Source organism: Mus caroli, unplaced genomic scaffold (genome assembly GCF_978045245.1).
Source record: "Mus caroli unplaced genomic scaffold, Mus_caroli_1 scaffold_7, whole genome shotgun sequence".
Taxonomy (NCBI): domain Eukaryota; kingdom Metazoa; phylum Chordata; class Mammalia; order Rodentia; family Muridae; genus Mus; species Mus caroli.
The window spans coordinates 49,003,252-49,022,637 of NW_028227262.1; the positions used below are offsets into that span (position 1 = coordinate 49,003,252).

The following is a 19,386-nucleotide window of genomic DNA, read 5'->3' on the forward strand; positions in this document are numbered from 1 at the left end:
ACCATGGCGAGTTTCTGCGGAGCCTGTCACTTCCTTCCTAGCCTTGATGCTGTTAGCCTATCAGAGGCTGGCTGTGGCCAAGCATGTTCCTGTCCGGTGTTGTGAGGACTTTCCCTACCCTGCTTCATTGGAAAGACTATTTAAACCATGTCTTCTAATCCCCACAGACTCGCTCTTGAATTAATAATAAGATTAAGCTAAAGTGGTAGCCTTGTTGAGAACACACCAAGATTCTACCGTATTGTTTCCTGCAGAAGTGGCAGTGAATGGGGCTGGGGTGATGGCTCAGTGGCTGTGCAAGCATGAAGACTGGATCCTCAACCTGTGTGGCAGCCATACTTGGTGTGCTTATAACCCCACCCCCAGCCCCCGAAGTGGGGAACTGTGACAGGAGAACCCTGGAGATCTACTGCAGAGCTACTGTGTCCCTAACAGCAAACTCCAGGTTCAGTGAAAGATATTAAAGGCCCTGTTTCTGAAAAATAAATAAATTTAAAAGTGGGCAGTTATAGAGGAAGATACTTGACACCAGCTTCTGGCCTCCAGGTATGCATATATGAATGAACATAGCACACAGGCACACATGGACACACATGGACACACTCACATACATATACCGGCACAAACACACACATCACATACAATTAGAAAAGGTGGGGTTTTTTGGTGGTGGTTTTGTATCTTTAGGAATACAAGTGTCGGCTGTAGAGAAGTGCTTGTTGTGCAAGCATGGAGACTCAGTGCTGGTCCCAGCCCTCCGTAAAGAGCCAGGTGTGGTGAGCATGCCTGCAATCCCAGAGCAGCACTGCAGGACTCAGGAGGGTCCCAGGTACTTACAGATCAGACAGCCCAGTCAGTTGGTGAGTTGCAGGTTTAGTGAGAGACCCTGTCTTCCAAATGATGGTAGAGAGATGTCCTGGTACACACCCGAACACACATGTGCACATTACAGAAATGAAAATGTGGAACTGGGTGAGCTCAGTTGTGGCACACATGCTTAGTTTATGTGAGACCAGGTTTAGTAATCGCTGAGACTTGACTGGGTGGCTCTGCAGTGTGGGATAAGGAGAGACCATCACAGGCACAGCATCTGGTTTTGTTAAGTGTTTTTTATTCCCCCTGGGAATGTTGCCATGCCTCTCTGAGCCCCAGTGTGCTCAGTGTAAAATGGTCACAAGTACCACGCAGGCTACAGGGGCCCCTGCAGGACTCTTGTTACTCAACAGCAGCTGGAGCCCTGCTCCTCACACTGGCTGCCAGACCCCGCTGTCTTCCACTGGTGAGTGTAGCTTAGTTACCTCCTTCCAGATGCTCCTCCTGAGCTCTGGAGACCCAGCATCTTCAAACACTTGGACACTGAAACAGAGACCTTAAGTGACTTTGTACATTTGTCTCGTACCCCAGAATGTCACAAAATCAAACTAGAATCAGGACCCTTAAAAAAAGCCTTGGAGACCAAGCGCTCCTTAGTCACTTTTGAAAGTTAGATGGGAACCACCACCTGAAAGTTGGGTTTGTGTAATTCGCGATGATAATGTCCCGAGTGAACACACTAAACACGTACTCTAAGGCATCCTGAATTGAAGAGTAGCTTTAAAAATCAGTGAAAACTTCAAATATATAATTTTATTCTACAGATTAAAAAGCTGCAAAATTCATCTCCTACCTTAGGCTCTGGCCTGCCCGCTTCCTGAGTGCAGTTAGGGGTGGAGTCCTATCTCCAGAGCTTGTAGGATCCAGGAATATATTTGCTCGGAGTACGTGGTGGAGCAGTCGGCTCGATTGTACGAAGAAAGAGGAATTAGTTGGATTAAGTGCCAGTCGAGTGCCACGTAAAAGCAACAGACTTCCAAACAGTCCGTGTCAAATAAACAGAGACAGGGAGAAGTACTTTTTGTCTTCCTTTTTAATGACTTTAATAATCTACAAGTGCACTAACTTGCTTTAGATAGCGTATTTACCTGTGTCCAAGTAGAGGGCTTAGGCAGCCACAGTCCAGACCTCGGGGTTGCCTGGTGGGTTTCTGTGGGTCCAGGCAGCTGCTGTTGGTCCCTATGTGTTCCTCGGGTCGGCTTAGATACGTAATAGCTGGCACGGATGTCACATCTGTGGTTGTGCTTTTGCTTTTGAAACATGAAGGCCATAAAATTTGCAAACAGCTAGGAAATAGATATAAAACCATGACTTATTTATCAGAACTTACCTGCCTAGTGGGTGACAAGACATCTTTGCCCTCGGACTAGTCCATACTTGCGTCCTTACTGACCTCTAAACAAGAGAGCTGTATTCCAAATATTTTTGATATTTTGATTTGTGTATGTGTGTGTGATGGATGAATGTGTATGCCAAGGTGCAAGTCCACGCGTGAAGGCCAGAGGTAGATATTGTGTATCTCGCTCTATTGTTTTCCACCTTAGTGTGAATCAGGGTGGTCTCTCACTGAACCTGAGGTTTGCCATTTCAGCAAGATGACTGACCAGCAAGCTCCTGGCATCCATCTGTCTCCCCTCCTCCAGCACTGGGGTTATAGATGTCTGTCACTGACCCTGGCTCTCCCATGGATGCCAAGCGAGGGTCTGAACGCTGGTCCTCTGCTTACCAAGCAAGCCCTTCCCCCACTGAGCCATCTCCCCAGCTCTGATGTTTTCATTGGTCCGTGGTTCCAGAAAGCGGGTGGTGGAATCCTGTCCCCAGGGCCTCGGCTGTCTCATTGCCTCGGCTTCAGAGATGGTTTGGGGTTTTCTCTGCATCTTTAGGGTGTGGTAGAAAACAACTCACCAGAAAGTGTTCCCCTATGATAACCTCTGGGACTCTCAGGGTCATTGCAGTCAGTGGCTGGTGAAGGGTGCTTTTTCATACATTCTAGATCCCAGTGCATCTGCTGAGACCAGGGTGCTTCCCTTCTTAGCAAGTCCTTGATTCCTCGCCCACAGCCAGACATGGGCCTCTGAGCATTGCTTGTGTGGTGAAGTGTCATTAAACCTGCTACTGACAAGGACCACAGTGCCTGTGAGCACAGACTGCTAAGTAGGCGGGAAGGAGGAGACACAGTAGTGCTGATGGGGTGGGGGTGGGGGCTCTGAATACCTGAACAACCTATCTGAACAAACACCTATTGATCCGCACAGCCCATCCCAGGAACTGTACTTGGAAAGCCAGTCAAAGTGCGATATTTTTTTCCCCCAGAGAATAAACCTGTAGTGTGTTGCCATCTAGTGGAACATATAGAAAGTAGAGATTAATGTATTCTGCCCATACAATTTACAAGAGCTCAGGGGAAGCCACCGAAAGTATTAAGGCAAGAAATTTAGGGGGGAAACCAAGGCTGACTCTTAATAGTGGTCTCTAAAATAGCTGAATGATCCTCTGCTTCCATGGGGAGCATGGGTATTTACCACATGGGTGTTATGGGGGTTTTAAGTGGATCCCACAGAGGAGAGAGAGGTTTGCACTCAAATTGCCAATGGCAAAGCAGACAGTTTCTAATCTGAAGTCCTGAACAGCACCTACATGTTAGTAAAATATTCTCATGGTGTTTTTTTACTATGTTAAAAAAAAAAAAGCTTCCAGTACCTTTCTTGCGTACTTTACCTTTCTTATCTATGAAATCCACAGAATACATATTTCTGCCCATTAGGAGAAGCAAATACATGCCCTTAGGAAAAAGGATTTAAATTCTAGCTACCATCTATCTCTAGATCTCCCTTTCTGAGGCTCTGGACCTACCCGTGATCAAAACCCACACAGTTACATTGTGGGATAGCTTACAATCACTGACTGAATTTGTTTGCTTCTTTGTTATTTATTTTCCTGATGACAGATCACGCCCTGGTGCCACAGCAGCCGAGTGTGCCTCGAATCTGAAGAAAATCTACACGGTACAAACAGTGCAGGTAAGAGTGGGAAGGGGCATCCTGGGCCAGGGAGGGATACAGTAGACATCATCACCCGACTTTCTATTGCTTGGACAGTCCTTGCTCAGGGCTCTGCCCTGGAGTCGTTGCGTAGGTCCATCTCCATAGCAACTATTCATCCATCTACCCCAGAGGCAGGCTTTCTCTGGCCCTAGCTGAAACTTCATCAGCAAAATCTTTCATTGATCTGCAGGGGAGGCAAGAGGAGTGCAGAGCTGATAGTGAAGGTTTTAAAGACATGTGTCAACCACATTCTGCTTCTCTGTCCCTTTGAGTTTCTGTATAACTGGTGCAACAGTGACATCCACCTCCATGGGTCACCATGAAGACTGAGTATGACCATGGATTTGACAGGATATTTGATGTTCAAGAGACACCCCTGCCCCCACCCAACAAGTCTGTAGTTCTGTTTGAATTCTCTTGTCTCTGTCTCTGTGTGTGTGTCTGTTTCCCTCCTTCTTCCTCTTCTCCCTCCTTCCCTTCCTTCCTCTTTCCCTCCCTGTGTGGGATGCAGATGTGTGTCTTTGCGTGTTTGTGCATGAGCATGCGTGCATGTGCAAATGTGAAAGTCAGAGTCTAACTTTATGTATCATTCCTCAAGCACAGGGTCTCTCACTAGCCCAGAACTTGCCTAGTAGGCTAGGCAACCAGGCAGGGATCCACTTGTTTCCCATCCCCACCCCACCCCCAGTTCACCATTTGTGGGAGCAGAGGTGACCTACTACTACACCTGCCTTTTAAATACCAGTGCTGGAGATCTGACCTTTATAAAGTATATAATTTATTGGCTAAGCCACTCCCCCCAGACAGTTTCCAAAACATGATTTACTTTATTCATCCCATTCCCCATTTCTTCCCCAGCAAACTCTACCAAGTTTCTCTCCCCTGGTATCCTTCCTAGCTACAGGTACAAGGCTTTTGAGGCTGCATCAAAGCCACACTGGCTATATGTCCTGGGTCTTCTACAAGGCACAGGTTATAAATATTTTTCTTTTTGTGGCTCTAAATCTATTAGGCATCCTGTAGGCACTAGCACATATTCTGCTTCCTACATGGGCTTAACAAATTGCACTTTCATACTTACACAGGCAAGGAGCCTGGGTGGTAAGTACCATGAGTAGCCCCTGTGAACACAGTAAAACGACGTAAGGACAGTCCCAACCACAGGCCATTTCTTGTCTTCTTGGGAATGTGACATAAGCCTATGACAAGCAAACTAACTGTTGCTCTAAGGTTATCATTCAGCGCTGACTGCAACCTTGTGGGCCAGCACAAGAGCTGCTGCCCCCGGAGTCAGACCCCTCAGTGTTGGAGGAGCTTCCCCTTGGCTGCTGTTTGGTGAATTTGTAGACTTTTACAACTCTTTCCCAGGAGCCACTTAACCTCAGAGCACTTGATTTTAAGTCTGGCCTGAGGGAGCTCTTCAACCCTACTGGGATTTTAAGAGATTCCTCCTTTCTCCACTCTTTTGCGACAGTGAGAACCTCTGAATGGGGTGTGGGATCCCAGGACAGAGGCTAGAGGGTGATCTCTCCACCCCAGCAAGGTCAAGGTACACACAGCAGGGCTTGATCTTTAAGGCGTGTATTGTTAGGATCCTTAGGGACCAATTTAAAGGCCCTGGGCTGACCCACAGGAGACACTTTTCTCCATTGTACCGAGGTATAATTAGCAGGAGTCCTTGTCCAAGTTTAGATGCACGTGCCCTTACCAGCGTATCTCCATACCCCTTCCCATCAGACTCTCCTCCCCCGGTTATAGCCACCACTCCTAATCTGCTAGTATATGTTTTTCCATTGGAGACTGAAGTTGAGTCAAGTTGAAGCACACAGTACCTTACTCTGCTATATCTGACCTCTCTTCACTGAGTCTGTACTGAAGGATGAAGTGAATGACTGAGAGGTGAATGGGTGCACAGATTTCCTGAACCTCTGCCCACTGTTCTCAGAAAGCTGTATCCATTGGCGGCTGCACCTTCCCAGAGGGGCAAAACTTCAGTTCTTGATAGGTCCATGACCAGATCTTAATCTTTGTTGATCTGAAGCACAGACAGATATGCAGCCCATAGATAAACACAGGGTTTCCCCGTGATTTGTAAATATTTCAGGGCTGATTTACAAAGGGCTCCCTCCTTCAAGATGATGAGAGGGGATAACAATGCAAAAGAGGTTGTAAAACCCCTCAAGTTCCTTATTTATACAACTAATGTGAGAACAGCGCTGTCCAGTGAGACTGCCTGGGGGTAAGTCTGGATGTAGCTCTCTGCAGGGCGCGTGTTTATAAGCCCTCGAAGCGTGTTGCCGGTACTGGGTTCCTGGAGTCTGCCCCTTTGCTGTCACACTGTTTGAGTGCCACTGCCCGCACTGAGTAGCGTGCACACTTCTCTTCCTTTTTAAAATCTCTATATACCTTATTTACTGATCTTCAAAGCAAGAATAATCATGGCAGAGATTTTACCATGCTGAGGTGCGGATGGGATAGTTCACGGCACAGTAAGAGGCCGATGTGATAGCACTCTCGCCTTTTATCACCCGTCGCCTCCCGCCGCTGTTGCAAACACCCCAAAGTCACATTTTATGTGAGAATATTACATGCCACCACTCACAATTACTCCTGTCAAGTGGGTACTCCCTGGGTGACACCCCTCAAACCTTTTATGTATAAACACAAATTTGACTTGCCTGTGACTTTTGGTTAACTCAGCTGTGCTTGTCTTTAGCATCTCAGGAGTGTCCCTTAATGCCAAAGAAACTGGCAGGGGCCAGAGCTTTTGAGCACGTGAGAGGACAGGCTTTGCTCCTGCCACCTTTATCCCTTGACTGCATGTTGATGTTAATTCACTCGGCTACCTCAGTGTTTATTTAAACATTTGTCCAATGGTATCTGAGTCCCCTTCCCATGTATGTTTTTTTTTTTTATATTTTTATTACATATTTTCCTCAATTACATTTCCAATACTATCCCAAAAGTCCCCCATAGCGCCCCCCACTTCCCTACCCACCCATTCCCATTCTTTTGGCCCTGGCATTCCCCTATATTGGGGCATATAAAGTTTGCAAGTCCAATGGGCCTCTCTTTCCATTGATGGCCGACTAGGCCATCTTTCGATACATATGCAGCTAGAGACAAGAGCTCCAGGGTTCTGGTTAGTACATCATGTTGTTCCAACAATAGGGTTGCAGATCCCTTTAGCTCCTTAGGTACTTTCTCTAGCTTCTCCATTGGGAGCCCTGTGATACATCCAATAGCTGACTGTGAACATCCACTCCTGTGTTTGCTAGGCCCCGGCATCGTCTCACAAGAGACAGCTATATTTGGGTCCCCATGTATGTTTTGATGAAATTTAAAAACCATCCATGTGGTGTGAGTAGTAGAAAATTATCCTCTTTTATGAGCTGGGGAACTGGGGCTGGGTGTCATGTGACCCAGAATTTCAGTGGGAACAGCTGATCGTGGACTCTCTAAGGCTGGACATTCCTTTGCTTCTTTGTCAGCTCTCTTTTACTTCCCCTGTGGGGTGGATGGAGCAGGAGAGGCATCCAGAGGATGCCCACCTCTGCTGGGAGCACTTGCTGGGAGCATTTGCTGTAGCCACAGCACATTGTGCTTGCCACTTTTTGGACTTATATAGACTTTGCCCATTTCTCTCATGTCTCTGCATCCTCAGTGAGCGAAGTTCAGAATGGAACATGGTTTCTCAGCATGCCCAGTCTACCCTAGGGGAAAACGAAGAGCTACCAATGCCGTGTGATTGCTGGGAGGGTTGGCTGGTAGCACATTTCTCAGCATTGGCTGTCTGTTGACTTCTTAAAGCAACCCTTTACAGAATTCCATACCAAACTTCGGTAGTTTGTGCTGTCACCTTCATTTCATGCCCTCCTGATCTTCTCTCTCCTGTGTTCTATCCAGGGCATCCCATAGACAACTTAGTACTAAAATTTTCAAAGAACAGAAACTTGTTGGGTTTTTTTTCCTGTAAGTGGAATTTCTGCATCATTCTTCAAAACAAGAACATCTTTATAAATTTTATGTGTTATGTGTGTGTGTGTGTGTATCCCACTAAAGTTAAAAAAAACTATGAACATCCTATGTAGTACAATAGGGTATGGGCCCATGAGATGGTTCAGCTGGTAAAGGCCTTTGCCAACTAACCTGACTACATAAGCTCAAACCAGGAACCCCCATGATGGGAGGAGAGAACCAAATACCACATCTTCTGACCTCTATAAGTGCATGCATATACATACACACACATGCACACACACACCACACGTATGTGCATATACATACACACACACGTGCACACACACCACACGTATGTGCATGTACACACACACGCACACACACACCACACGTATGTGCATATACATACACACATGCACACACACCACACGTATGTGCATGTACACACATGCACACACACACCACATGTATGTGCATGTACACACATGCACACACACACCACACGTATGTGCATGTACACACACACATGCACACACACACCACACGTATGTGCATATACATACACACATGGACACACACACACACGTGCACTTAATAATTTTTATTTGTTCTAAAGAGCAGTGCATGTCCCCTGTCTGGAGGTTAGACCACCTGATTGTGTTGTGCTATTAAAGGTCATTAAGTCAGATTTCTTTCCAAAGCCTGAGGAACAAGAACTGTCCCATCTCAAAGGTTTCATAAGTCAGGGTTGATGGAGATGAAGTATAATGAAACCAATATCTATAGTGACAACCCAGTTAGGTCGAGCTAGAATTAAGACAGTTTCCTCCTGGTCCTGTTTGTGTACTTAGAAGCTATTATGTGTGTTGCAGAGGTGTGGATGAGAAGTGAATAAAATTTTGTTTACAAATGACAAGTAATTTAGTCACTTCTAATGTAGAACTTGGAGTCTTCCAATGTTAAGTCTTTTGAGGGCACCTCTCTGCCCCTTTTTCCTGTTCCCGTGAACTGTAGAAGCACACCTGGCACATGTCAGCTGCCCATCACCTTTCCTCAGACCATGATGGCCTCTACTGGGTGCACACACATCCGAGCTTCAGCTCTCACTGCCCGTAGGCTTTCTGCCAACCTCATTCTCCAACAGGGCAGAGGAGAGGCTGGGAGTTAGGAATGTTACCTACCTTCACTTACCATCCTAGAGCCAAAGGAGCTTTGAAGCTGTGGCAAGCCCCTGAAGCAAGAATAGCCCCCCCCCCATGGGGCTGGAAAGATGGCTCCATGGTTAAGATCACTAGCTGTTCTTCCAGAGGACCTGGGTTCGATTCCTAACACCTACATGGCAACTCATAACCATCTGTAACTCTAGTTTCACGGGAATCTGATGCCCTCTTCTGGCTTCTGTGGTCTCTGCAGTCATATGGTACACAGATCTACATATAGGCAAAACTCTGGGCCAAACATACAATAAAAGAAATTATTTTTCAAAGAACACTGACTCCTCTGCTGGTGTCTTATCTTCTCCTGTCCTTTACACCTGCAGCAGTAACTTCAGCCTTATGAGCGGTACCCAGGAAACAGCTATACACTGTTCTGCTTAGGGGTTCCCCAGACTTTGCCCCCCTCCCCCTTCTTATGGTTCAGACTCCACTCTCCTCAGCTCAGACTAAGTAAACAAAGTCTTCTGTCTGCTGTGTGACCATTTGCAAACCCTCGGCTCTCTGCTTTCAGCCTGGACTCTGCTGTGAGTTAAAAACATCCATGCATGCTACACTCTCAGCTCTGAGCAGTCTCTCTCTGTAAGTGCCTGGGACTCAGAAGGTAGGCAGCCCTGGAGGCTCTTCACTGGGAAACAGCTCTACCTGTGCTGCAGCACTGAAGAAAACAGGACCATTCCCTCTTTCCTCCCTCTCTTCCTTTTCTTCTCTTCCTTCTTTTTTCCATCTCCCTTCTCCCTCTCCACTCCTTCTCCTCTCTCCCTTGCTCCCTCTCCTGACTTTCCCCTTCTCTTCTCCTATCTCCTTCCTCCCTCTCTTCATCTCTGTTTCCCCCTTTCATTTTTCTCTTCCTCATTCCCTCCTGTGTTAGTCAGGGTTTTCTAGAGTAATGGGACTTATATAATATTCATATGGAATTTATAGAGCTGACATCAGGCTGCAGTCCAGCTAATCCAACAGTGACCTGCTGTAAATTGAAGGTCGGAGAATCTAGTACTTGCTCAGTCCACAAGCCTGGGTATATGCTGGAATCTCAAAAGAAGCAAGCTTCACTGTGGGTAAAGGAGTGGATGTGTTAGCAAGGCAAGGACAAGCAGGCAAAGAGGGAAACCTTCTATCTTCTCTGTGTCCTTATATAGATTGCCAGCAGACGTAATGGCCCCAATTAAAGGTGTGACTTCCAGCCTCAAGATCTGGATCAAAGATGTGCTTCGGGGTAGTGATGTTGCTTGCCTTTAGTCCAGCTCTTGGGAAACAGAGGCGATCAGATCTATGTGAATTTGCAGTCAGCCTGGTCTACAGAGTGAGTTCTAGGACAGCCAAGGCTACCAGACACACCCTGTCTCAAAACAAACAAACAAACAAACAAACAAACGATATATGTCTTTTCATTTCAGTGGTCTGGACTAGACATGGATACATCCACTTCAAACCAAACCAAACCAAAAAAAAAAAATCCAAAACCAAAACAAAACAAAAGTTTCACAGGCATGCCCTCCATTTCTGGATTTTAGTTCATTGCAGACACGGTCAAGTTGACAACCGCTTGCCTGCCACTACGCTGCCTTCCCTGCCTTCCCCACTTCCTTCTTTCCAGGATCATTTGTGGGCGGCTTTATTTTTCTTTTGTTTTATAAGACACACATGTACCTTTCTGACAATATGTAGCATCTTTCTAAGACCTATCAAGACTTATCCTTTCTCATGCTTCAGAGCACTTCAGATAGAAACGGAAGAGTGGATTTGTGAACTTTACTGATAATGAATGGCTTTCTGTGGCAGAAAACTGTCAGGATAGCTCTAACTGCAACCAGTAGAATGCCATATTTGGTGACTGGAAGCCATGTCTTCCTTCTGTAGATCTCCTGTTGCTGTCGGTGTACTGTCTTTGACTCACCCGAGGGTGGCGGCGTGGTACTCCTACTGCACACATAGAGGTGGAGTGGAGTGGGATATCTGATGACTGTTTGACCTTTTTGAGAACCAGTACTTTTTGTTTGTTTTGTTTTTGTTTTGAGACGGGGGGGGGGGATTCTCTGTGTAGCCCTAGCAGTTCTGGAACCCACTCCGTAGAACATGCTGGCTTCAAACTCACAGAAATCCAACTTACTCTGCCTCCCAAACGCTAGGTTTAAAGGTATGTGCCAGCATTGCACAGCTAAAATCAGTGCCTTGAATCCAGGTGTTAGATGTCACTGGTCAAGTGTCTGGGCTGCCTCAGTTCCTTAAGGAGGAGAGCCATGATGCTAAAAACTTATCAAGCGGTGAGTGGCCCCTGTGACCACAGCTGTGTTTCCACATTAACTTAGTTACATCACAGTGTACTGCATACAACTGGTGCCCAGCAATGTTAACTGAATGGATGGTGCCAATGTGGTGACCTTTGCTGGCCCTTGGGTGCTCGATCGTTAAGGCTTTGCAGGACTGGGAGCATTTATCTATCATTAAGAAGCATTGTGCTGCCGGGCAGTGGTGGCGCACACCTTTAATCCCAGCACTCAGGAGGCAGAGGCAGGTGGATTTCTGAGTTCGAAGCCACCCTGGTCTACAAAGTGAGTTCCAGGACAGCCAGGGCTATACAGAAAAACCCTGTCTCAGAAAACAAAAACAAAAACAACAAAAAAAGAAGCATTGTGCTTAGCTGTACTGAAGTGCTCTGTCACAGGCTAATAAAGAGGACTCGTTGTAAGCCTGGTGCCTCTGGAAATCTACTTAGAAGATTGAACCTTTAGTAACATTTAGGTGTTTTGGAGACAGTCATTACAAATCATCAAGTTTGCACCAGGTCAGTCCTTTGCCTCCCGAAGGGATGATCTAGGTTCCTCCCTGAAGCTCCTTCTACACCAGACGTAGAGATAAGTACTTGACAGACGAGAGAGGTTTGCAACATCTGTTCAGTGCCGTGTGCTTTTTGAGTGCGTCCCTTCCCGCTGGCATACTTGGAACTTTTGCTCTCATTCTGTGTTCAGGCACAGACACGTGCAATGATAATTCCAAGTTCAGCTGGATGTTGCACTGTGATGGTCTGCCTTCTTCCTGCCAGATTCACCAAAGTAAACAAGCTCAGGGTTGTTCTTGTTTTTGTTCTTTCAAGGCTACAACCCCTAACAGAGTCCTCTGGCCTCTTCTCATTTCTGAGATAAAAAGAAATGCATGCTGTGTGTGTGTTCTCTAAGTACTTCAAATGCTAGGCGAAAGGTCAGAACTGGAGGAGCCTGGCAGAGAGGCCATGGGAGGAGCTTTGGAACTGTTGCCCTTCAGAGCTGAGGTTGCAGTTAGCAGCATCCTTCCAGCCTTCTCTGAGAAGGGACTTTTTCTTTCTGGATCGTTTTGTTCATGGATTCTGCAGAGACCATTGCCATGTCATAGCAAGAGTCTTGGGCTGGAGTTATGTGCATCACCAAAGTAAGTGGAGAAAAGGACATCTGATTGGTTGGAAGACATTGTCAACAGGTGTCCCTCCTTCTGTGACTCTACACGTGTCTTGTCTGTGACTTCTAAGACTGGAAAAAGACATGCAAAAAACTACATAGTATCATCATCAAAGAAAATAGGTTAGTAGTTTAAAAAAGGGACTTGGGGGATGAAGTTCCAGCTCTGCCTACTCATAGCAGCAGCACAGACAGAAGCTGGGGTGTTGCAGAGATCTGACAGTTTGCATGGACAGAGAGCATCAGCCCTCCACAGGGACACAAGCCTGTGAGAGGATCTACTATCACACCATGCTAATTTTGAGATTGCCAAAAATTACCATTTAAGTAGAAGGCTCCTGAAGTGCTGAAGTAGATTCCCCACTAATAAGTCTACCACATATACTTTATATATATGGCTTTGATCGTCTTTCAGTGCATTATTACTATCTCTGCAGTTAATTCAGCTGGGTGTATTTATATATGCTTGTGTGTGTGTGTGTGTGTGCGCACTCTCGTGTATATTTCTGGATGCTTGTGTTTGTGTGTGTGCACGCGCACGTGCATTTATTTGTGTGTATATAGTCAGGGGGCTGCCTTGACAAAGACCTGAAGTCCCTGTATATTGCTTCCTGGTACCTCTGGCCTGGCTGCTGAACTGTTCTCAGATCCTTGTAGGAAGAACAAGAGAGAATCATCTAATGTGATTCCTCTGACTTCCTCCACCCTCAGCCCCAAGGCAGAGCACCACAGACCTCTTCCTGGCAGAGTCCATTACAAGGAAGTGCACTTTAATGATCACACTAAAGGCTCTGCTAAGTACCATAACTGCCAGAACATCTGTTGCAAGATTCTTTCCCTTGAGAATATGTGTGTGTGTTTTAGAACAGGGGCTTCTGGTACTGTCTTCACTCCTGAACCTTTGTATCTAACAAAGTTATATATATGAACATCGGGTCTATAGGAATATAAACTAGGTATGCACATTTTAAAAATTATGGATACTATATCATGAGAATATTTGTTTTAAAACAGTTATCATATATAGCATATATGTATACTTTTGTCATTGACTAAAGACAAAAGCAAATGTTCATACTAATGGGATGGGTGCTGGTAATTTTTTTTATATAAAAGAATACGGCTCAGCTGAAGATTTGCTATCACAGGACATAGAGCACACTCAGCAATATTTCAGACTTGATAGACATTTGATTCTATGATAATTCTGAGAATGCCACTTTACATAATGGCAAAGTGTTTATTCAGCCATTTCAAAAGAAATCTGAAATTCTGTCCTAATCCCAAGCCAAAATTTATTTAATGAATTTTTTTCAGTGAAACACAAGCAAACAATCTTCAAAACTTAGACATGCTAATTTTTTTGCATTTCTAGGTATGCATGTTTTGTCTTTATGTATGTCATATGTGTGCTGGTGTCCATGGAGGTTAGTGGAGGGCATCAAATCCCCTGGAACTGGAGTTATGCATGCTTGTGAACTGCCATGTGGGTGCTGGGAATTGAACCTGGGTCCTCTGTAAAAAGAGCAAGTGTTCTTAACTACTGAGCTATCTCACTATCCCTCAGACCAAATACAGTAAAATCCAAATATATACTAATTTGAGAGTTGCATGCTGAGGAATTATGGTAGGAAAGTATTAAAAGTCATCTTCATATTCCAAAATTAAACATCAAGCAGGGCAGACGATTTCATATGTATGTATAAATACTGCCATGATAGCCTTCATTCGTCCCAGATCTGAGGGGTGGGTGTCCAGGCATGCTCATTAGTGTTACATTCTGTGACAGAAAGCACACACAAAGTACACACGTTGTGTGTTCAGAAAGAAGACTGTAGCGAAGTCACATGAACGACACAGGCGAACGCTCCGTGGGATATTCCGGATTTGTTGTGCATTCAGCATTGAATTTTGCACTATTTTGTTGCTGCCTGTTAGAAGCCTTTTCATCCTGACAGATTCTCTGCAACCCACATGAGATCGTGACCTACAGTTTCGAGAAGCTGAGTTTTACAGGGTCAGCTTATTTATCACCAGTCTCCGCTCATGATGGAATTAGAACTGATGGAATTAGAACTGATGAGGATCTTTCATTTTTATTTATTTATGTTTACATGTGTGCTCCTGCCTGCCCACAGGGTACCACTTGGGTAGGTACCAAGTGATGTGTGCCCACAGAGGTCAGGAGAAGGCGTCAGAACCCCTGGAACTGGAGTCACAGGTGACTGCAAGCCACCTGATATAAATGCTGGGAAGAGAACCCAGGTCCTGTGTAAGAATAACGAGTGTTCTGCACCACTGAGCCATCTCTCCAAACCAGCGACGAGGGCTTTTAGATGAGATTATATTGAAATGTAGAATACAGAGCATGCTTTTTCTGTAGTCTTTCTAATCAAATCTTCCAAAACAAAAGACCTAGGCTCCACATATATTAAGGTTTTAGGTTAACAGACCTGCCTCACATTCTCTTGGGACAGGAGTAACTGAAATCTACATAGTTAATGAAAACGTCTCATGAAAAACAGTTGTTGTTGTTGTTTTATTAATGCCAGTCCTTAGGACTGGAGAGCTGGCTCCGTTGTTAAGAGTATTTGTTGCTCCTGAAGAGGACCCAAGTTTGGTTCCCAGCAACTGAATGATGGCTCACAACCATTCATAATTTCAGTTTCAGGTAACCTGACACCTCCTTCTGACCTCTGAAAGCACCAGGCATACACATGGTGCACATACATGCATGCAAGCAAAAGAGTCCTACGACATAAAATTAGATAAATCTAAAGCAACTGACCGCAGTCCTGGCTTCGTGCACTGTTACCTTTCTAGTTTTATGTATACACGTTGCTTAAGAATACTTCCTTCATGACAACAGCTTTCTAAAACATGCAGCCTAGCCTAATGTCTAGAAGGAGCAATGTTGTCATGTTCTGCATTAAGAATTTTGAAGAGCTAATGAGAAAAAAAATCCACTCCAAGTAGCTAGGAATTAATGAGAATCAATTTTTCTTTAACACATTAATTTTATAGTGTCCTGGCATAGTTAATCAATACTGGGTTTGTTAAACAAAGTGTTTTGCTTTGTTTTGTTTTTTTTTTAAAAGATATTCTGGAGTGTATACAATAACATCCCTCCTGTGACCAACCTGCCTTTGAGATGTAGTTATCACTTAATGAGAGGAGAGAGGCGACCACTTTGGTAAGTGTGTATGGTTCACCTGGAGGTCAAGGTGGGAGGGAAATGTAAATGTCTGGGACCCTCATGAGGACTCATTTTGCCTATGGTGTGCCTCTTAGCAGCCAGCATGCCCTGCTCATCAAGGGCCAGAGCCTCAGAAGAGCCTCCTGTAGCTGCTGTAATTACTTGATATAGTATGAGGGCACTGGACAGTTAGCTTGCCTAGGCTCAGCCTCTAATACCAATAAACCCTTACATCATTTAACCCTTCACAGTTACTTACTCACAATGAGAATGTGAGTCTGTCTCAGCTCATTGCTCAGTGAATGGTAGAAACCTGAACTAAACAAAAAGCAAGTAGAGTTTAGTTGAAACCTGTAACTGAGAAGTCCGCAGGTACGGCTGGTGTCCCCCACATCTGGTTTTCCAGGTTTCATCCAGACTCTGACATTCTCCTTCATGTTTCCTTTGCTTTCTCATTGTTGGCTGGGTTTTAAGTCAGACATTCCCATTCCTGCGAAGACAGATCTCTCTCTGGGGACTGAACCTAAAGCCTTATGCCCTGTGCTGCGCAAGCACCGTACCATTGAGCTTCATCCACATCCTTGCCACCCCCCCACACACACACCCTGTTTTTTGAGATAAGGTCTGACAAAGTTGCCCAAGCTTGCCATGAACTCATTTTGTAGCCGTGATAAGCCTTGAACTTGCCGTTCTCTGCTTCAGGGATGACAGACCTGTACCACCACTCCTGCTAGCTGTGAGCCGCAATTTACACCCTTCAAGCTTATCAGTTGTTGGGATTCTCCAAGCCACCACAGGCTCACTACAGGTCAGCTCTCCATCCCTAGCCAACCACGGAGATGAGGAAGAAACTATATTCTCATAAGCAAAGCTAGAATCTTTAAATGTAGTGTGTCTTCACAGCTAGGGTCTGGAACCAGCCCTCCCTGAGTCCCTCTTACATGGAACTTGGCATGCTTTTCCATGCAGGAAGTGGCTATTAAACCCTGGCCTGCCGCACAAACACCTGTTAAACCTGTGACCCCAGGTTTACATGGAAGTTAAATGAGACGATATCATGAATAAGCTTTGGAATACCTGTCAAGTAGTTGCACCAATTGTCCATCCCCAGAATGCCAGGGAGCCCCTGGGTACCACTTCCTCGAGAAGGAGGACCTCGTAACCCTGCACCCAATTCATCCCCGTCACAGCTAATTCCATGTTGCCTCCTCTCTCATCTCCATTCCCTCTGACATTCATCTGAAGAGTCAGCTCATGATCACAGAACAGAGGGACATTTACTTATAAACACTTGTGCGCCTTTTTTTTTTTTTCTTTCTTTCACACCAGCTATTGTTAAATGGAAATAGAAATATTCCATCACGGAGCACAACTTTAAATGTTGTTCTTTGATGTAGGGAGGAGGAGAGTAATGCGAAGGGTGGCGTGTGGAAGATGAAAGTTCCCAAGGACAGCACGGTAGGTCTCAGCTGATAATTTCCCAGACCTGCCTGGCATGGGCTTGAGAGTGTTGTGTTCTTCAGTGAGCAATCCTAGGTGGAGACGTTCGTTTCTGACATTGCTGATGATCGCTTAATCCTATCACCTTGAACATGTATCATTGAAAAAGCCAGGTGTTGTGGCTCGCACCTTTCTCCCCAGCACTCGGGGGGTGAGGAGAGGGGCAGAGGCAGGTAAATCCCTGAGTTCAAGTTCAGCCTGGTCTTCAAAGTAAGTTCCAGAATAGCCAGGGCAACACAGAGAAGCCTTGGAGAGAGAGAGAGAGAGAGAGAGAGAGAGAGAGAGAGAGAGAGAGAGAGAGAGAGAGAGAGAGAGAGAGAGAAAAGGAAGATTGAAAATGTATAATTGTGAATCTACAGACATCCCATGTCATGTAGCCATCAAGGTTTAGAGCAGAGCCATTGGGAGCTTCATGATGGCAATTTCCTCACCAGGCATGCCTAACACATACAAACTGATCTTCCACAGGAGAGCAGAATACTTCCCACCAAGGACTCTGTCCTCCTGACCAAAGACCAATGGGACCATGAAATGGAAAATGGGGACACTTAAGGGTTCCCCATTCATTGTGGTTCATGGAGATGGGCAAGTCTCAGCAATCTAGATTTTTCAGGAGTAAATCATTAGCCTGAAAAATGAACATCCACTAAGCCCTGGGAAATGACAAAACTCATTTGAGAATAGACAAAATGGTCTAGGCATGGAAGTAATGTCCTTTTGATAACAGAAGGTATAAACAGAGGCCAGAGACTCATGAGTTCAAGTTTTAATGTGCCATTCAGTGAGACCCTGTGTAAAATAACAAAAATAGGGGCTGGGGAGATGGCTCGTCTGGTAAAGTGCTTGCCATGGAAGCATAAGGACTTGAGTTCCAATCCCCAGGAGCCACGTGGAAAAGCTTCCTGTGGCTGTGAGTACCTGTTACCCAGTGCTGGGGAGGCAGAGACGGGAGCGCCTCTGGGACTTGCCAGCAGGTGGTCTGGGAAAAGAGTGAGCTTCAGTTCAGAGCCTCACTCTCAAAAAATAAGATGGAAAAGTGACTGAGGAGGACATCAGAGAATCTCTGGCTCCCACGTGCCCCCGCACACATACGCAAACACACACCTACTCAAACACAAATGCACACCCCAGTCAATACATAAGTAATACAAACCCTTAGAAATAAAATGGGCTTTTTTCTGACTCCTTTCACTCGATTATGCTCAAAGAATTGAAATACTTCTGGGAAGCCACACACGTGGGCAGGAGTCATCTCCCTATGAGCACACACTTCAGATTCACTGGTCAGGGCTGAAGATCTGGTTGTTAAGTTGCCAGCTTGGAAAACAGCAGAGCTGAATGGGAGCCAGGCAAGGTGTGTGACCCTCTCTGCTCTGCTGAGAGAGAGCAAGCAGAAAACAGGAAGTGCAAGATACAGTGCTCCCCCACCCCATGTGTGTTACTTTACTTGTTTGCTGGTTTCTTTTGGGGGTGATGGGGAACAGCCCTGAAGCCTTGTATATTTATGAGCCTTTTTTACTCTCCCTAGACTTGGAACTTACTAAGGCAGGCACCGTGGTACTCACACCCAGAGAAAACTGCTCAAGGCCGTTTGTTCTGGCCCGCCTCGCCAGCTCACAAGGCCAAACGCAGGCACCAATGATACACTTTTTGTCTGGACAGGTGCATGGGCTTCCATGTCTTAGCCTCCTATTAGAATTCTGGGAGGCCAGAGCTCTGCCTGTATTCACAACAGAAGCCCGAAGCCCCCCACCCCACCCCACCCCGCCATGCTATCCTCTCCCACCCCAGCTTCATCACCAAGGGAGCTCAAGATCAAAGCTGGACCGATGGGAGAAGGAAAGGTCTAGGAAAGAAGACTTGAGCCTTTCTAGGAGTACAGGTTCACCTTCAGCTCCCCATTTAAATGCTGTCACACCACCTCGGTTAAAACCTTAAGCAGCTGCTGCAAGCTCGTTAGAATGTAATAATAAGCATTGTTACAGTTAATGTGTACTGAGCGCCTGGCATATGGATGCATGCCACTATTTATGGCTCAGCCTTAAATCTTGAGCCCTCTCGTTGCAGTCACTCTGTGAAGCAGTTCCTAGCAAACATTATGCTTGCAGCATCCCTCTGAGGTCAGTTGTGTGGTTACTCGCTCCCAGATGGAAGCTGAGGCAGCTCAT

At 45.7% G+C, this 19,386-nt stretch overlaps 1 protein-coding gene across 3 annotated transcripts in view; it reads left to right on the forward strand.

Annotated features, from left to right (window-relative positions):
• Eif4e3 (eukaryotic translation initiation factor 4E family member 3) overlaps positions 1-19,386 on the forward strand; it is a 116,559-nt gene that overhangs the window by 10,888 nt on the left and 86,285 nt on the right. For all 3 annotated transcript variants that reach the window (XR_003836917.2, XM_029478358.2, XM_021165100.3), the window contains exons 2-4: positions 3,821-3,893; positions 15,621-15,715; positions 17,116-17,176. Coding sequence is in view for 2 of the 3 variants with exons in the window: in XM_029478358.2 (XP_029334218.1) it covers positions 3,821-3,893; positions 15,621-15,715; positions 17,116-17,176 (229 nt within the window). In the remaining variant the exon portion in view is untranslated. The remainder of the gene's footprint in view (positions 1-3,820; positions 3,894-15,620; positions 15,716-17,115; positions 17,177-19,386) is intronic.